At 42.0% G+C, this 17,703-nt stretch overlaps 1 protein-coding gene across 1 annotated transcript in view; it reads left to right on the top strand.

Annotated features, from left to right (window-relative positions):
- Window positions 1-16,970, top strand: part of GPC6 (glypican 6) — a 1,323,196-nt gene extending 1,306,226 nt beyond the window's left edge. Inside the window, exons 8-9 of the mRNA XM_006156610.3 lie at window positions 12,203-12,378; window positions 16,724-16,970. Coding sequence (XP_006156672.1) covers window positions 12,203-12,378; window positions 16,724-16,926 — 379 coding nt within the window. The 3' untranslated portion in view covers window positions 16,927-16,970. The remainder of the gene's footprint in view (window positions 1-12,202; window positions 12,379-16,723) is intronic.
- Window positions 16,971-17,703: the final 733 nt, after the last annotated feature.

The following is a 17,703-nucleotide window of genomic DNA, read 5'->3' as shown; positions in this document are numbered from 1 at the left end:
CAATAAAAAACTGTCTGCAAATAGGCAGAAAGCTCTTGCCACATAGAGGATCTGCTACACCTTAATCTTGGACACCCTACACTCCAAAACTGTGAGAATAAATGTTTGCTGTTCAAGTCACTCGGTTTATAGCATTTTTGTAATAGCAGCCTGCGCTGACTAAGATATGAAATCTAGGGTAGGACCTGAGGAGGATTCCGTATTTCTAACAAACTTCCAGGTGGTGCAGTTGCTGTTGGTCCAAGAACCACACCACGTGCCAACTGTAAAGCAGAGTTGCCTAACGTAGCACATTAAAGTGCTGGACAACAAATGGAACACGCTTATTCTACAAAACACCAGAGAGGATCATTATTTATTTAAAATACAGATTTAACTAGCATCCCGTGTTTTATTTTCAGTCTTTTTTCCCCCCTAAGGATTATTTTATTTACCTTTATTCATTTTATTTATTTTAATTTGACAAGAGAGGGACAGAGCCAGAGAGAAAGAGCGAGAGAGAAAAAGTGAGAAGGCAAGCCGCCAGGTCCAGGACTCGAACCGTGGACAGCCATGTGGGAGTCCAGCATCCTTAACCACCATACCACCTGTCGGCCTTAGTACTCTTGAAAACAATATAGGCAGGGTAGTCACATGTTCAGTTATTAAGTCAGTTACCACGGATAGCCAGAGTGCAGGTGAGGCTAAAGTCATCTTGACGATGAACTGCTTGGGGTTCTCGCATGCACCAAGAGAGAATTTTAATTAGGAATACAGCACACCCTTTACAAGGCACAAAGTTAGCTCCTATCCCAACTAATGCCACTGTGATGAACAGCAAGGGTGAAAAGTTTGAATCCTTGGTCAGTACTTGACTCAGTTAGTGTCTTCATCAGCTCAGGGTGCTATAGCAAAAACATGGTAGCTTATACATGGTAGCTTATACAACATAAGTTTATTTCTCACAGTTCTAAGAAGCTGAGAAGTCCAAGATCGAAGTCACAGAATTTGGTTCTGCTTTCTTATTATAATATATCTTCACAGAGAGCTCTGTTCCCTCCTTCCTACGAGGGCTCTAAATCTCATCATGGGGGCTCTGACCTCGTGACCTCACCCAACCCTAATTACCTCCAAATACCAACATGTTGGGTTAGGGTTAAGGGAATAGGGGACCAGCCTATGAATTTGGAGAACACACAAACATTCCGTCATAGCTGTTGGTACTCAGATCACATCCTACTTATTGGAAGGATAATAAAGGATTTTCTTAGCATGCACAACAATGTCTGTCACCTGAGGAAGGCGGCGTAGGATGCATCTCCAGTGACCAGCAGGAAAGTGAGTTTACAAGAATGACTTCTACTTCTCCCATTTCTCACTTACCTAAGCAACTTCTTAGAGGGAAATGAGAGTCACAATCAACTCAGACAAATAGGAATTGAAAGGATGCGAGTAAGTTTCAGTGGAAAATCAATTATAATCTAGAAGGCCAAAGGGGGTAAAAATTAAAGACTTGTGGTGCAGCTTACAAATCTAGGCTTTCCAAAGTTCCTGGAGAGAACCTAGAGACCCTTGGAAGACATTCACAGTCATCTGTCATCCCTGGGAAAGGTGTTCTCGGCAGCTGCTGGCCTGAATGAGCTGTCTGTGCAAGAGCTGGGGAAGAATGATTAGATGGCAGGCAGGAAGGCATGGGCTCAGAAGGAAATAAAGCTTTTATATGGTTGGCTTATACAGCTAGGGTTTTGTCAAGGAGTGGCTGAAGAAAACAAAGTTCTGGTGGCATTTCCTTTTTGCTCATATAGAGGTAGATTTCGGCTTTTTGAAGAAAAGTCATATTCAACTACATCACCCATAACTTTTTTTAACATTGTTGTCTCTTCACGGGGACCCTTTTTCTAAGCTATTTCTATTCTAAATACAGGGTTAAAAGGACAGGCAAGTATGGGGGTGATGAGGTGGGAGCAGGAAAAATGCAAAGGAAAGCCAGTCTGAGAGCCAAGTTCCACTGACGCGTGGTGATTGCATAGGAGGTAAATGATTTCAGAGTCTTCAGGGTTCTTGAGTCAGTCATTTCCGCTCCTTCCTCTACCCTATAAAAAATGGCAAAATAACCTTCTGATTTTGCTCCTTGTAAGCCAGTGTTTAGCTGTCAGTGTGTCCTTCTAAAATGCCTTCTGGGAGGAGATGATCAAGGATCTGACTGAGGGACCAGGATTAATTGGACCCATTGGAAATATGGCTTTTGCAGGGAGCATCTGATGTTTTCAAGGCACCTAATCTTCACAGAAATACTGTGTCCCCAAGGAAATCCTTCCTGAGACCAGGAGGTAAACATAGTAAATTGTAAGAAATAAGAAAAGTAGAATAGAAAACAGATCAGTCACTTTCACCAGCCGCAGCTGGATGGACTAACCAGAGAAAATAGCAAGTCATGGCTGAGTACATCTGAGCAGAAGGAAGGAGAGTGCAGTGACTCCTGGTGATGAGGAGTCTGTCAGACAGTGGTGCAGCAGGTCTGGCAGGACAATATTGTTTTAGTCTGACTGTGGAATCTGTCTCAAAGCACTACAGCTGCATTTTTCAGAACTGTGAAATAGTCAGTGTAGACCCAACCAGGCAAACCACCTTGGGTAGGTGGGACTTCTGTCCAGGAATAAGCTGGAAACTGTCAAATCTGGTGTTCTAAAACACTCACTTACTAGGACCAGAAGATGGCATAATGGTTATGTCACTGGACTTCCCTGTAATCGACCGTGGTTTCAGTCCCAGACCGAGTCACTTAAAACTCACACCGGGCACATGTGTGTGCATGTCCAAAATCCCAAGAGGAGAATGGAGGAGAAAGGATTGCAGTGTGGCCATCCCCCCTGGGGGGGTGAGTTCTCACTTTCTGTCTCTCTGTCTCTCTCTGCCTTTTGGGCAAGCATACACGCTCTTGAGCAAAAATCCCTCTCTAAAAAACAAAAAAATTCACTTTCCTTCTTCTGGCATATTCTGAGAGGAAAGATCCTGGGGAGTTTTGCTGACTGGGTGGAGAAAAGGAAGCTGTAAGAGATGTTGGGCAAGGCAGCCACAATTAGAAGAAAGAGGACATGTTGCGGGTCCACAGCCCAACAGCCTGAAAACCAGCTCTTGGATCTTTTTCCCATGCTCTGTTCAGTTTGCTGAATCTGCTTCTACCAAAGAAGGATGGGTTTGGGAGCTCCTGCCAATGAGTGGAGAGGCCAAGTCGGAGAATTTAGCTTCTGCTCGCTGCGGCAGCAATGAGCTGTGTGTTCTCCAGAGGAGTTCCCAGGCCATTTCCTGCCTCACATTCTCCAGCTGGAGGAGAGCCACAACAAATCATTCTCCTGTTCATGAATTCAGGCTTTGAAACTGCAGATGCTGCTGCTCCCAGCCACTCCTAAGGAACAAGTCTGGCATTTGGGAAGCCATGTTAACAACTTCATGTTCAGCAGAATACATTAGAATTGCAGAGTGAATAATTCTATGAAATAGCCCAATGACTTCCCTGCGGTCACCCTGTTGGATTCCAGAGAGACCTCAGGTGTCTCAGTGTCACGTTCCATAAAGTCCCTCATGCTACAGCCCAGCTTAACAGTCCTCAAGAATTTATAAATCCACTTACTGCAGAAGGTCACACTATGATCTGAGTACTACCACCTTCCAGCTGGAAAAAAAGTAATTTATGTCATGAACTTTAGAAGCATTATGCATAAAACTTAGATTTAAAAAAAAAAGCACTGTGGTAAAATACACCAAACATCAAAATTTACCATGTTTGCTATTTTGCAGTCTATGTTTTGTGGCATTAAACACATTCACATCATTATGTGCCCATCACCGCTATCCATCCACAGAACATTTTCATGTTTCGGAACTCTAAATTCCTCAAACACGAATTCCATTCCCCCTCCCAGTGTTCCGACCCTGGAAACCACCAGCCACTTTCTTTCTCTGTGAATCTGACCACTTCAGCTCCCTCACAGAAAGTGAAATCACACGCTTTTTATGTGCGTGTGGCTGGCTTTTTTCACTTTGCATAACATTCCCAAGACTCATCCATGTTGCATGTGTCAGAAATTTATTTTTAAGACTGAGTAATAAGTAATATTTTCATTGTATGCATACAGTACATATTTATCCATTCATTCGTCAGCAAACACTTGGGTTGCTTTCAGCTTTTGGCTATTGTAAATAATGCTACTATTAACACAACTGTATAAATATCTGTTTAATTCCTTGCTTTCAATTCTTTTGGGGATATACCCTGAAGTGGAATTGCTGGATCATACGGTAATTTTTAATTTTCTGAGGAATCACCGTACTGCTTGCTATAGCAGTTATATCATTTTACATTCCCACTGGCAATACACAGGGTTCCGCTTTCTTCACAACCATATCAACACTTCTTATTATTTGTTCGTTTTAAATAATAGCTATCCTGGGACCAGCGGATAGGGTAATGGTTAAGTTGCTGAATTCCTACATAACTGACTGCAGTTTGAGTCCTGGACCCAGCAGCTTAAAATTTACACCAGGCATATATGTGTGTGTGTGTGCCCCAAATCCTGAGAGGAGAATGGAGGAGAAGGAATTCAGCACGGCCAATTGCCTTGGGGATGATTTCTCTTTGTCTCTGTGTTTTTCTCTCTCTCTCTCTCGTTCTCTCTCCCCCCCCCATCAATACACATACCCTATAACAAAAATCTCTCTTAAACAAAACAAAAAAACAAAATAGCCATCCTACTGTGTGTGTTTAAAATTAACATTTTAAGAGTTTTCTTTAAAAAGTTACTGATATCATAGGTTTAAAATTTCTTATTTGAGATCCTTGAGACCATGTATGTTGAAAAATTCAGAATTTTTTAGGTTTTAGAAAACCAACATGAATGCATACCATGTATTATGTAATGCTTCCAGTAGGGTCTGGAGCTGCAACCCACCATCAAACACGCTAATATTTCTGCAGCAAATTGTGCTAATATTTTACTAAGTGGGATAAGTCAGGACTATGTTTAATCTCCTTTCAGAATGGATAAAGTTCTGTTAACAAGTGGATTGAAGAAGAAACTTGGGGAGTTTTAGAATTTCTGAACTGCACATGGGAATTAGCAGTTAAATGTGTTGAAGAAGAAAGAACACATAGCTTACAATGAGAAATTTTTAGAGACACGTGTATTGGATAGAACTCATCTTTGGTGACAATCAGGGATTAAACTGCTTCTCCCTGACTCTTGCAATGATGTCTTGAGGCCAGAGAAGTCAGAGGAAGCATCAGGTACCTGAAAACAAGCCCAGGCCAGCACCTGGGCACCTCATTTCTCACCATTTCTGTCTCAGCTCTACATGGATTCATGCTGCTCCTACTGGGCTCCACTGGGCTCACTTTCCTTGCTGGTGCCTCATTTCTCAGATTTTCTCTCGCTTTCCATCCCATTGACTCTGTAGAGCTGTATGTCCCTTTCCCCCGTGCATGGCTCCTTGTGTCAGAATAAACATCAGTATGAACATGATCATGAGAAACACTGAATCCTGGTAAGCTAGCATGCCTGTCCTCTCAGCATGCACATTTATACACCAATAGGGTCTTTCTGGAAGCCTTGGCTCAAGTGTAAGGAGTGATTTTGTATTGTGAGAATGGCAAGTACAATGGCTGACTGGAGGGAAACTTCGGTGCGGACAAATTGTGTTTAATATCTCTGATGTGACAGAAGCTGTCAACTCAGCCAGTAGGGTGAGGCACAGAGCCTGCAGTCACCCACAAGGTTGGATGTATTGGGGACAGCAAGGTGGAATTATAGTTCAGGCACTGGATCTCACATGCTGACTGCTGTTTGAGTCCTGGACTCAGTGGCTTGAGAATCTCACCAGGCACATGTGCATGTGTGTCCAAAATCCTGAGAGGAGAATGGAGGGAAGGGACTCTGATATGTCCATCCTCCTTGAGAGATTATTTCTTTTTTTTCTTTTCTTCTTTTTTTTTTTTTTTTTTTTGAGAGATTTTCACTATAGGGTTCGTGCACTCGCCAGACAGACAGAGAGAGACATAGAGACAGAAAGCGAGAAATCACCTCCCTGGGGGGGATGGTCACGCCGCAATCCCTTCTCCTCCATTCTCCTCTCGGGATCTTGGGCAGCACGCACACGTGCCTGGTGTGAGTTTTAAGCCACCAGGTCCGGGACGCGAACCGTGGTCAACTACGTGGGAGTCCAGCGACATAGCCATTACGCTAACTGCTGGTTCCCGAGAGATGATTTCTTACTTTCCTTTTCTCTCTGTCTCTTTCAGTGAGTACATATGCCCTATGGGGGAAAAAAAATCGAAAATACATATCAACTATCCCACCACCCAAGGGGCTTCCATTCTCATCAGCTATAATGTTTGAATAGAATCAAAGAAGCCTACATTAGTGAAATAGATGTAAAGAAAAATAATTTGGAGGGACCAGCAGTTAGCGTAATGGCTATGTCGCTGGACTCCCACGTAGTTGACCATGGTTCGAGTCCTGGACCCGCTGATTCAAAGCTCACACCGGGTGCGTGTGCACGCATGTCCAAAATCCCAAGGGAAGACTGGAGGAGAAGGGATTGTGGCATGGCCATCCCCCCTGGGGGGGGATTTCTCACTTTCTGTCTCTCTGTCTTGCTCTGTCTTTCTGGCGAGTGCATGTGCCCTATAGCAAAAACCTCTCCCAAAAAAAAGAAAGAAAAGAAAAAAAAATTGGGGAACCAGCAGGTGGCATAATGGCTGGACCCCACGTAGTTGACCATGGTTCGAGTCCTGGACCCGCTGATTCAAAGCTCACACCGGGTGCGTGTGCACGCATGTCCAAAATCCCAAGGGAAGACTGGAGGAGAAGGGATTGTGGCATAGCCATCTCCACTCACAAGGGGGCAGGGGGAGGTGATTTCATGTTTTCTGTCTCCCTGTCTCACCAGCAAGCACACACACCCTATAGCAAAAGTCTCTCTTAAAAAAATAAAAATTATGAAACTGCCAAAGGCTTAGCTCTTACAAAACAGAAGGCAGCCTAAATGGGGAAGCCATGCTTGACAGTTGATAGATGCCACCCACTGGCCAGACCATAGCATGAAGCCTTGACCAGCAATGAGACACTGTTCAGCTCTACTATTTGTCCTCACCTAAGGGATCTGCCTGCCCCAGTAAATGTGCATGCAGCCTTGGAACCCGAGGTATTGGTGCCAAGATTCTCCTGCTATATTTCCCAGAGATCTGACGATACAGAAATAGAATGCTGTCATGTCAAAGAGCTATGCAACATCTTCCAGCAGGAAGAGCAGAGTGGGCTCAGAAAAGTGTCTACTCTCACAGGACGGGAATGTCATATAAAGAGACTAAACATGAGAGGCAACAAATATATGGGCTTCATACACCTTCCAAGCTGCACAACAGATGGCTATACTTAGCCACAGCTTCTTCCTCCAGAGTGGCAAAATGACCATCTTCTTTTTCAACTGTGTTTTGGTTTGGTTTTTTTGGGAGAGATTTTCACTACAGGGCGCATGCGCTCGCCAGACAGACAGAGAGAGACATAGAGAAAACTGAAAAACTGGCAAGCATCCTTCAGTTCACACATCCAAACCATCATCTACGAATTTTTAACTCGAAATACCTCTCAACTCCATACTCATTTCTCCACATTCACTGACACACCTTCAACCTCCAAACTGTCATCTCTTGCCTTGCCTGTTTTACGGCTTTTTACCTACACTTTACACTTTTTTCCTCAATACTTTAACCAGTGAATTATATTTTTAATTAATTTATTAATTTTACATTTCCTCGCTAACATTTATTTAATACCAAAAAATTTTTGCTCATACTCCATAGTTCTTTTATTTTGGGGGAGGTTTTTGCTACAGGGCGTGCGTGCTTGCCAGATAGACAGAGAGAGACAGAGAAATAGAAATGGAGAAATCCCCCCCCCGGGGGGGGGGGGAATGGTCACGCCGCAATCCCTTCTCCTCCATTCTCCTCTCGGGATCTTGGGCATGTACGCACACGCGCCCGGCGTGAATTTTAAGCCACCGGGTCCGGGATGCGAACTGCGGTCGACTACGTGGGAGTCCAGCGACATAGCCATTACGCTAACTGCTGGTTCCCTTTTTCAACTATGTTTTAAGTTTAAGTTTCCACATGGTCTCTAAAGTCATTCTTTGAATACACAGGAGGGAGAAAAGGTTCTTAGGACCTGGTCCTTGGTTCCTTGTTTTTACTGTAAGTGGCTGAGCATCAGCAGGCACAGTCAGAGACTGGGTTTCTTGGCAGTTGCTCATTGTTCCTGGATGTTCAGACTCCCAGGGGTAGCATTCCCATGTAAGCTGTTGCAGAGAGCTTCTGATAAATGAGTCTCAGCTAGTCATCAGTGTGCAGTGTTTGAAAGAAACAAAGCCTGTCTCTGACTCAGCATAGGTACAGCTGCAGGAATCATTTTTTAAAGTGTGGAGGAGCCACACCAGAATCGACCATCACCTTTTAGCTCTTCTCAACTCTGTGTCTGCAGGGGATGGTCTGTGCTTTCCATTGTTTATCCTCTTGGGCTATAATAATTAGCTAGAGCTCGTGGAGCCCAGCACATATAATTCATGCCAATAATTGCCAGTCCAATGTCATATTTTAGAAGTTATATCAGGAAAACAATCTCAGAACCAAGCAAGAATTTTTTACATACCAGATATATTTAAAGACAGAACAGAAATTATGCTTTACTGTGAAAATAGATCTTAGTTCTATGACTTTTTAAATTTTCTGATTGGATTTTTTTAGGGCAATAAATTCTGTGAAGCTTCATGAAAAAAATTTGCAATATACTCTGTGTGGTATATTATTCATTATTTAGTGAACATTGTGAAGTCAATTCAGTTCAAGATATGGATGAAGACATGAAACTTATTCAGGGGGGCCTCTGATTTAAAGTGGGTAAACCAATTCATTCATAAATACATCATGCATAAGATTCAGTATTTGAAAAATGGTTGAAATATCACAGTCTTTCTATGTGGATCTATTTCTTCTTTTGGGGGTTGATGGCTAGAAGTTTTAGTTCTGGAATGTGGACAATGACTGAAATGAAGGGGAAGAATTTTAAGCATAAGTATATCATAGAATAATATGTGAATTGGAATGATGAACAGAGGAAAAGATATTTTCTCAACTTTCAAGTAATAGTAGAGGCAGTGACAGTCACAGGAATTAGGCAGGGCTGCCACCAGCCTGAAAACTTCCCACGCTGGTTGTTCTGATTTTCTCTGAGATCCACTCTTTTTGGTTTTTTTTGGAGAGGTTTTTGCTATAGGGCACGTGCACTCGCCAGAAAGACAGAGAGAGACAGAGAGACAGAAAATGAGAAACCACCCCCCAGGGGGATGCCTACACTGCAATCCCTTCTCCTCCATTCTCCTCTCGGGATCTTGGGCATGCACACACACGCCTGGCGTGAGTTTAAGCCGCTGGGTCCAGAACTCGAACCGCAGTCGACTACATGGGAGTCCAACAACATAGCCATTATGCTAACTGCTGGTCCCCCGAGATCCACTCATCCTTCCCCATTGGCCTATATTCTGGAGCAGGATCTGTAAACCTATATCATCTGGGCTCCCTAAGTGAGCTTCCAGATGGGTCCAGCCAATGGGAGGTAGCAGCCTCAGGTCAGAAGGAGGAACTAGAGAGGTCAAGGTACCCTTTCCTGAGTCACTCCCAGTAGACTTTGATTTGAGAATTGCTGGGCCCTTGGGTGATATTCTGCAGTTCAGTTTTCTGTTTTTGTTTTTGAGATTTTTTGCTTTAGGGCACATGTGCTTGTCAGAGAGACAGAGACAGAAGCGAGAAGTCACTCCCTATGGGGATGGCCATGACACAGTCCCTTCTCCTCCATTCTCCTCTCAGTATCTTGGGCACACATGCACATGTGTCTGGTGTGAGTTTTAAGCAGCTGGTCTGGAACTCGAACCGCAGTCCACTACATGGGAGTCCCATGACATAATCACTACACCATCTGCTGGTCCCAGTTCTTGTGCTTTCTGGGAACAGCTTCTCCTCTGTGGCATCGCCTGGTCCCTTCTGCCATTTCCAGCCCCAGAGAATACCACCACCTTGTACTTGTTTCCTCCAAATGTGTTTCCTTCTCCCGACTATTGTCTTTTCTTTAAACTCTTATTAGTTCCCATTTGAGTGTCCCTGTTTCCTTCCAAGACACAGACAACTATAGCACCTTTGAAGGAATTAGAAGGCATCCAGATGGGTGGTGGATGTGGGTTCCTGACATTATTGTCTCTACTTTCTTATATGCTAAATCTTTAAAAATGAAATTATTAATAAAAAAGAGAAATGTGCCCCTTTTAGTAAATAGTACCCTGCAGTTGCTTGTCTCGGTGAGCACAGAACTGAGGCTAGAGTTAAGCACCAACTCATTCCCCAGCTCAGAGCAGGGACTTGGTACAGTGCACAAAATACCCAGCTGAACCTAACAGGCTGAGAAAAGAGTGGACAAATCCCTGAGAGTTGGAACTATCTTGAGGAGAAAGTGGGTCTTGAAGGATATTTGGGGCTTAAATGGGAAAGTGCAATACAGACAAGGAAACCCTGTGAGAAGAACAAGCATAGGATGGACACAGGAAGTAAATCCCATAAGAGAAGGAGGAGCTCTTGAAAAGACTATTGCAGCATAAGAAAGTAGTACTAGATGAAGGGGGGCTTTGGTTGTTGGGCTTTAAAGTGTGAATCTCATTCCTGACTTGCCAGGCACAGTGGGACAGTGTTTGGACAAGGTGAAGTCTAAATAGAGCCAGACCGCCTGGGCTTACATCATGACTTTGCCATTTATTTGCTCTGTAGCACTGGATGAAGATGGGCCTTGGTTGTTGGGCTTTAAAGTGTGAATCTCATTCCTGACTTGCCAGGAACAGTGGGACAGTGTTTGGACAACATGAAGTCTAAAGCCAGACTGCCAGGGCTTACATCAGGGCTTTGCCATCTATCTGCTGTGTGACTGCACACTTGCTTATCTTCACTAAACCTCAGTTTTCTATTTCATAAAATAGGGATAAAAGTAATGCCTGTCTCTTAGATTTGCTGGTGAACTAAATTTGAAGATGTGTATGAAGTGTTTAGTGTAGTGCCTGACTCAATTACTGCTTGTTGGACACTAGCAGCTATTCTCAAAAGTTTTTTTTAATGCCAAAGAGCTACGATGAAACAGAGAAATGATGAATGCAATATTTGATTAATATTAATCAGACAGTGTGTGCAGGATGCACCAGAAAAGAAAGAAGGGGATGGGAAGTAGTTTGAGGCTACTAGAGCCATCTGCACTCCAAAGAGGGACACAGGAAAAAGAACAAAAGATGCACTTGAGAGAAGTTTCAAGAGAAGAAGAGAACTGGAAAGTTGATGGATCGTGACAGTACTGAATCAGAGAGGACTCCAAGGATGCCTCTGAGATAGTTAGTCTTCACTTGTACAAATCACCTAAACAACTCAGGTATTTGAGGTTGAAAGACTGACAATTTTGACATTTTAGTACAAGTAAAGGAAATATTCAACTCAGAACCATTAGATTTTACTTCTGTTTTATCAAATTTTGATAAATCTACCAAATTAGTCCCAAGATTCTATTATAAACTCTAATATGTATGTCAAACATTATTGTAATTATTGGTTAATCCTTGAATTTTCAAAAAATATTTTTTATATACAAAAATCTCTTCTGATTAAAGTCTGAGGTAGAGCCTCCTCAGCTGAGAAAAAGCATCCTTATGCAAAAGTAAATTTTTAGATCATATGACCAATGATTGTGATTATGATATGATTAAATGATCTTACTACCAAAATTAACAGGGAATTTAGGACACCATTGAGCTATTGACTTGAGCTGTCTGACATTTGGGAGGGAGGAAGAGAAGAGTTCATTTTAAGTAATGATTTCTGTATGTCTCCAATTCACCATTTATTTGTAGAAAAATCTACCTAGGAAACAGGGTCACTTAAAAAAATTAGTCTAAAGCCATTATAGCCACATCTTCCTCTTAACAATTATATTTCTTGTTTTTTACTGTTTGGAATTTTTGTCCAGGAACTCAGTCCAAGTTTTGCCTGGTTATTTGGCTCCCTGTTAAAGATGACAGGAATATGACAAAATCCAATCTTGAGGTCCCTGCTACATCACCTGAATCTCTGCTCTTCCTCTCTGCCTCACAGATACTTGCCTGAGATCATGAATGATGGGCTGACCAACCAGATCAACAATCCTGAGGTAGACGTGGACATCACACGGCCCGACACTTTCATCAGACAGCAGATCATGGCTCTCCGTGTTATGACCAACAAACTGAAGAATGCATACAATGGCAATGACGTCAACTTCCAGGACACAAGTAAGACTATCTTTACAAAAATCATCTCACTCTCGGGCTAGCAGAGGGTGTGGTGGTTAAAAGCACTGGATTCCCCACATGGCCGACAATGGTTTGAGTCCCAGACCTGGCTAGCTTTCTCTCTCTTTCTCTCTCTCTCTCTCTCTCTCTCTCTCTCTCTCTCTCTCTCTCTCTCTCTCTGGTCAAATTTAAAATAAACAAATAAAGAAATGAAGTAAAATAAAATAATTCTTAAAAAAATATCATCCCACTCTCTCTCTTCCTTTCAACTAAACCTTCCCCTTCCCCTCCAGAAGAGAACATTATATAAGATTTTAGCCTGTTGCTTTACCTCATTACTTGGCCTCACTCCTCTAGTTTTATCCATTCTGTCTTCTCCATTTAATAAAATGCGGTATTATCTGGAGAGTGACTGTTGGAATGAATAATTCAAGATACATAAGAATTAGTTGATGTTGGTCTTGTTGCTTCCCTCTCTTCTCTGACCTAAAGAGGTTATATCTACGTCAATCTGCAAAGCTCAGGGAATATCAGTAGCTTGCAGACTAAAAATAAATGGCTATAGAGGATTATACTATATTTGTTCTTCAAGAGCAATGTGTACCTTTAATCTAGTTTCTTTCTTCCCTGGTCTGTGAAACTGTTAAATGTCCTTTGAACAGAGAGCTCTGATCCACAAAATGTTCCGATTCTACTGAAATCATAACTGGTCTTAAGAAATAGTTTCAATGGGATTACATGTAGTCCTACCAAGCCGAAATTGAGTTTCACCAACCATCTATCCATTCATGATAAAGCAATGAAGGGATATTTTCATATTCTTCTTCCCCATCAGCATTTGTGCAGCCCCACACTCTGTCCCCTTCTCCTCAACACCATCAACAGAAAAGTGTTCTGCATATTGCTTAGACAAGCCTGGGCTAGTATCCTGTTCGGCCACCTATGTATTGGGGTCTTCACCAATTCACTTCTCAAGTCTTAGGCTTCTCTTTCACAGGATGGGAAGCATCTCTGCTTAAGGAGCTATTGGGAGACTCATTTGAAAAAATATATAAAGTACCAAGACAGAGTCTGGCAGGTAGTGAGGGAGTTCAAATGCATCATCTCCCTTTCTATCCAATTGTACACCTACATGAGTCATAGAAATTTCTATCTGGGGACCAGTATATGGCATAAAGGTTACATCAATGGACTCCTACATGGCCATCCACAGTTTCAGTCCCAGAACTGAAGGCTTGAAAGTCACACCAGGTGCATGTGTGTGTGTGTGCCCAAAATTCCAAGAGGAGAAAGGAGAAGGGACTGTGTCATGGCCATCCCCCCCTGGGAGTGATTTCTCACTTTCTGTCATTCTTCTTCTGTCTCTCCAGTGAGTGCATGTGCCCTATAGTAAAAGTCTCTTTTTAAAAATATATATATACATATATTCATATATATATATATGAAATAGTGAGAAAAATAGTAAAATATCAATATAATACTACACATGACTATTTTATTAAGGATCACAAAAGCATAAGAAGTGATTTCAAAAGACTATTCAGTTAACATTGTCATGAAACTAAGGATATTTGGCTTTTGTCTAAATAGTTTCAAGATACATAACCACAAAGGAAGTTTGTTTTAAGTGTATACCCTTATAAAGAGAGTTCTGAAGAAGAGAATTATTGAACATAACAGGCAAAGTTGCCTGTGATTCTGTAATTTGATCGCTGAAGCAAAAGATGATGCTTGTGTGCTTGAATTAATGAGATAGAAAGAAGCAAGTTACAGATGGAAGACATTAAGTCATTTAGGTCTTAGCCATCATCTTACTGAGCTCTCCCCTGCAGAAAATATTTAGTGCTTCCTTCTATTTTAAATAACTCAAAAATTCATTTTTTAAACACAGTGTAATTGCCAATGATGAACTCCATTGTTGTGAAATTTCTCAAAATCAGTCCACTATCTCTCTTCCTTTTAGCTAAACCACTCCCTTCCTCTCCAGAAGGGAACATTACACAGGGTTTTAGCCCTTGTTGTTTCATCCTTGTTCATTACTTGGCCTCACTTCTCTGGTTTTATCCATCCTCTCTCTTCTCTGACTCAAAGAGGTTATATCTATGTCAATCTGCAAGCTCACGGAATGTCAAGGAGGCAGAGCTCTTGCTCCATCTCCTCTCAAAAGAAAATAAAAATCAACGATTGTTACGGGTATTCCTTAGCTCTGACCCAAGTAGTATCAGCTTTGATCCTCTATTTTACAATAGTGTCTGTCATACAAACCATTATCACATCTTATAGACATCGTCACCCATATTGCTTTTGATTTTTTTTTTTTTTTTTGAGAGAGAGAGAGAGAGGAAAATCAGGAAAGCACCCTCCATGGGGAATGGTCATGCCACCATACCTTCTCCTCAATTTAGCACTCCTTTTGGAATTTTGAGTACTGTATGCATACATGTTTTTCAAACCACCAGGACCAGGCTTCAAACCGTGGTTGCCCATGTGGAATCCAGACACATTTTTTTTAATTATTTATTCATTTTTATTTACTTTTTTTTAATTTTTTTTCTTTCATTTATTTATTTTTACATTTTTCCACAAACATTTACTTTACTTTTAGAGTGCAGACACTCAGTATTTATTAAGTGGGGACATACAATGCCTCTCCACTTTAACCATCAGGCAAGAGCTGACCCGCTTTTGACTTTTCTTTTTCTTTTTTTTTTGGAGAGGTCGTGGTTATTTTTTTGTTTTGTTTTGTTTTGTTTTGTTTTGTTTTGGTATAGGGCACATACACTCGCCAGAAAGACAGAGAGAAACAGAGAGATAGAAAGTGAGAAATCACCCCCTCAGGGGGATGGCCATGCCACAATCCCTTCTCCATTCTCCTCTCAGGATCTTGGGCATGCACGCACATGCACCCAGCATAAGTTTAAGCCACCGGGTCCAGGACTAGAACCGTGGTCGACTACATGGGAGTCCAGCAACATAGCCATTAAACTAACTACTGCTCCCGCTTTTGACATTTTTAAAGTCACTAATCCCATTCCATAAATACCTGCATTTGTGATTTCTTTTCAAAAAAGGATGAACCATGATCTTTTTTTCCCAGCCAGAATCTCTCGTCATTATTTGCTTCCCACATTTTTAATATTCTAAATCACTTTAATAATATCTTTGTAAAGGTTATATTACTTCTTGTTCATGATACCAGTGTTCAGAACAATTCCCTCAGCAATCCTGATATCTCTGAATTTAATTAATGGGCATTTCTCCCTTGTAAAGGCCACTAAAGATAAATCAGAGAATATGTTAAGAACCTAGTATAGTGTGTTTAAGTGACCTTATCTGGTATTTAGTTGTCCCATTTCAAAAAGGGGGGGTGAGCGGAGACACATGCTAAGCTGTGTCTAGTTCATCCAAGAGGACGTTGGGCGAGTCCCTGTATTGCCTTGGCTTTAAATGAGTGGTACCTGCACCCAAGACATCACCTAGTCTCTCAGGAGCAGCACAACCTGCTTCCCTCGCTCAGGCCAGCAGGGATGAGTTTAGGGCTTTTAGAATCACTGAGCAAGAGGGGAAACAGCCCATCATTCCAAAGCTTGCAGTTTCCTCAGTCTTTCAAGAATATTGGTTCACTTATTCCCCATAATACAATAATTCTGTGAAATAGATACTGTTGCTCTTATTTTTATAGGTGAGGAAACAGAGCCTCAGAAAGGCTAACTGGCTTCCCTGGTTCATTTAGCTTAAAATGGTGGCTTCTGATGTAAAGACAGAGGCTGGCTGAGCCTGAGTCCATCCTCACTCCTAGGAGAAGAACCTACAACGAAGAAAGCAGCTGGGAATGCTAATAACATCTACCACAAGCGATCTCCCGCTGCTTCTCCAATTTCCTACTGGCAGTGTTTGTTGGCCTCTTCTTTGTTTTCCTTAAAAATATCCTTTAAAAATTCTTTTAAAAACATACCTGCTGAGAACAATGGCTCTGACATAAAAATAAAAAAAAAATTTTTTTAAAAAGCAAAGAATGGAATTTCTGAAAGTAATATATCGGCCAGAAGAATAAATCTCTTATGCCTACATAGTTGTGACGGCCTTCCATAGGGGCAGAGACTCATGTTTCTTAGGTTGAAGAACTCTGGGTATTAGCTAATCAGCGGTTTTAAGAACCCATTTTTATACACTAGTCCATGCTCATCACCTTCCCATTAAAAATAAAGTTGCTGGGGTGAGTAGGGGGACCCCTGATAGCGAGATTTCCCCTCCTGCCGCCACACTTAGGTCTCAGGTGTTGTTGGCCCACACTCTGCCCCGGTTGCGGGTCTAACGTTCTTCTTCTTCGATCTTCCCACAACAGGCGAGGAATCCAGCGGCTCAGGAAGTGGCAGCGGATGCATGGATGATGTGTGCCCCACGGAGTTTGAGTTTGTCACCACAGAGGCCCCTGCAGCTGACCCTGACCGGAGAGAAGTGGACTCCTCCGCAGCCCGGCTTGGCCACTCCCTGCTCTCATGGTCTTTTGCCTGCATTGTCCTGGCGCTGCAGAGACTGGGCAGATAATCCTGGGTCTTCGGGCAGATAAAACTGCATTTCAGCTATTTGAATGGCCAACTCACTTCTTTTCTTACACTCTTGGACAATGGACCACGCCACACAAACTTACCGTTTTCTATGAGAAGAGAGCAGTACCGCAATCTGCCTCCCTTTTTGTTTTCCCAAAGAGTACCCGGTGCCAGACTGAACTGCCTCTTCTTCCCCTTCACTATCTGTGGGGACCTTGTCTATTCTAGAGAGAATTCTTACTCGAATCTTTCGTACCAGGAGATTTTCTTACCTTCATTTGCTTTTATGCTGCAGAAGTAAAGGAATCTCACGTTGTGAGTCTTTTTTTCCCATTTGAAAAAAAAAAAAAAAGTAGGAAGAAAATAATTTTCCTTGTAAAATCAGGCCAAACCCCAAGACAACTGCATTTTTAACCAAGAAGAAAACAAGAGAGAAAAATAAAGGAACTTGAACATTTCAGATTCAGCATTAACAGTCAGCTCCCAGTATAGGCTTTTCTGTGACAAATCAGGTTTACGAAATGCTTATGGGAGGAAGGCTTGACATATTTTTAAATGTACTGAAAATACACTGTTGTCTTGGAGGTACCATCTTGCATCTAATCACACAATACCGAATTGATTTGGAGGTATTAAATTTAGAATTCCATCTTTACTGTAAGAGCAAAAATGACCACAACTCAGCACCTCTTCTCTCACCCTGCCCAATTTCAATTTCAGTAATGGCACCATTTTTCTTAATTCCTTTAATGTCTGTCCATTGTATCCAATTGAC

The sequence above is a fragment of the Tupaia chinensis genome, unplaced genomic scaffold (genome assembly GCF_000334495.1).
Source record: "Tupaia chinensis unplaced genomic scaffold, TupChi_1.0 Scaffold000503_1, whole genome shotgun sequence".
Taxonomy (NCBI): Eukaryota; Metazoa; Chordata; class Mammalia; order Scandentia; family Tupaiidae; genus Tupaia; species Tupaia belangeri.
This window is presented reverse-complemented; position numbering and strand designations above follow the sequence as displayed.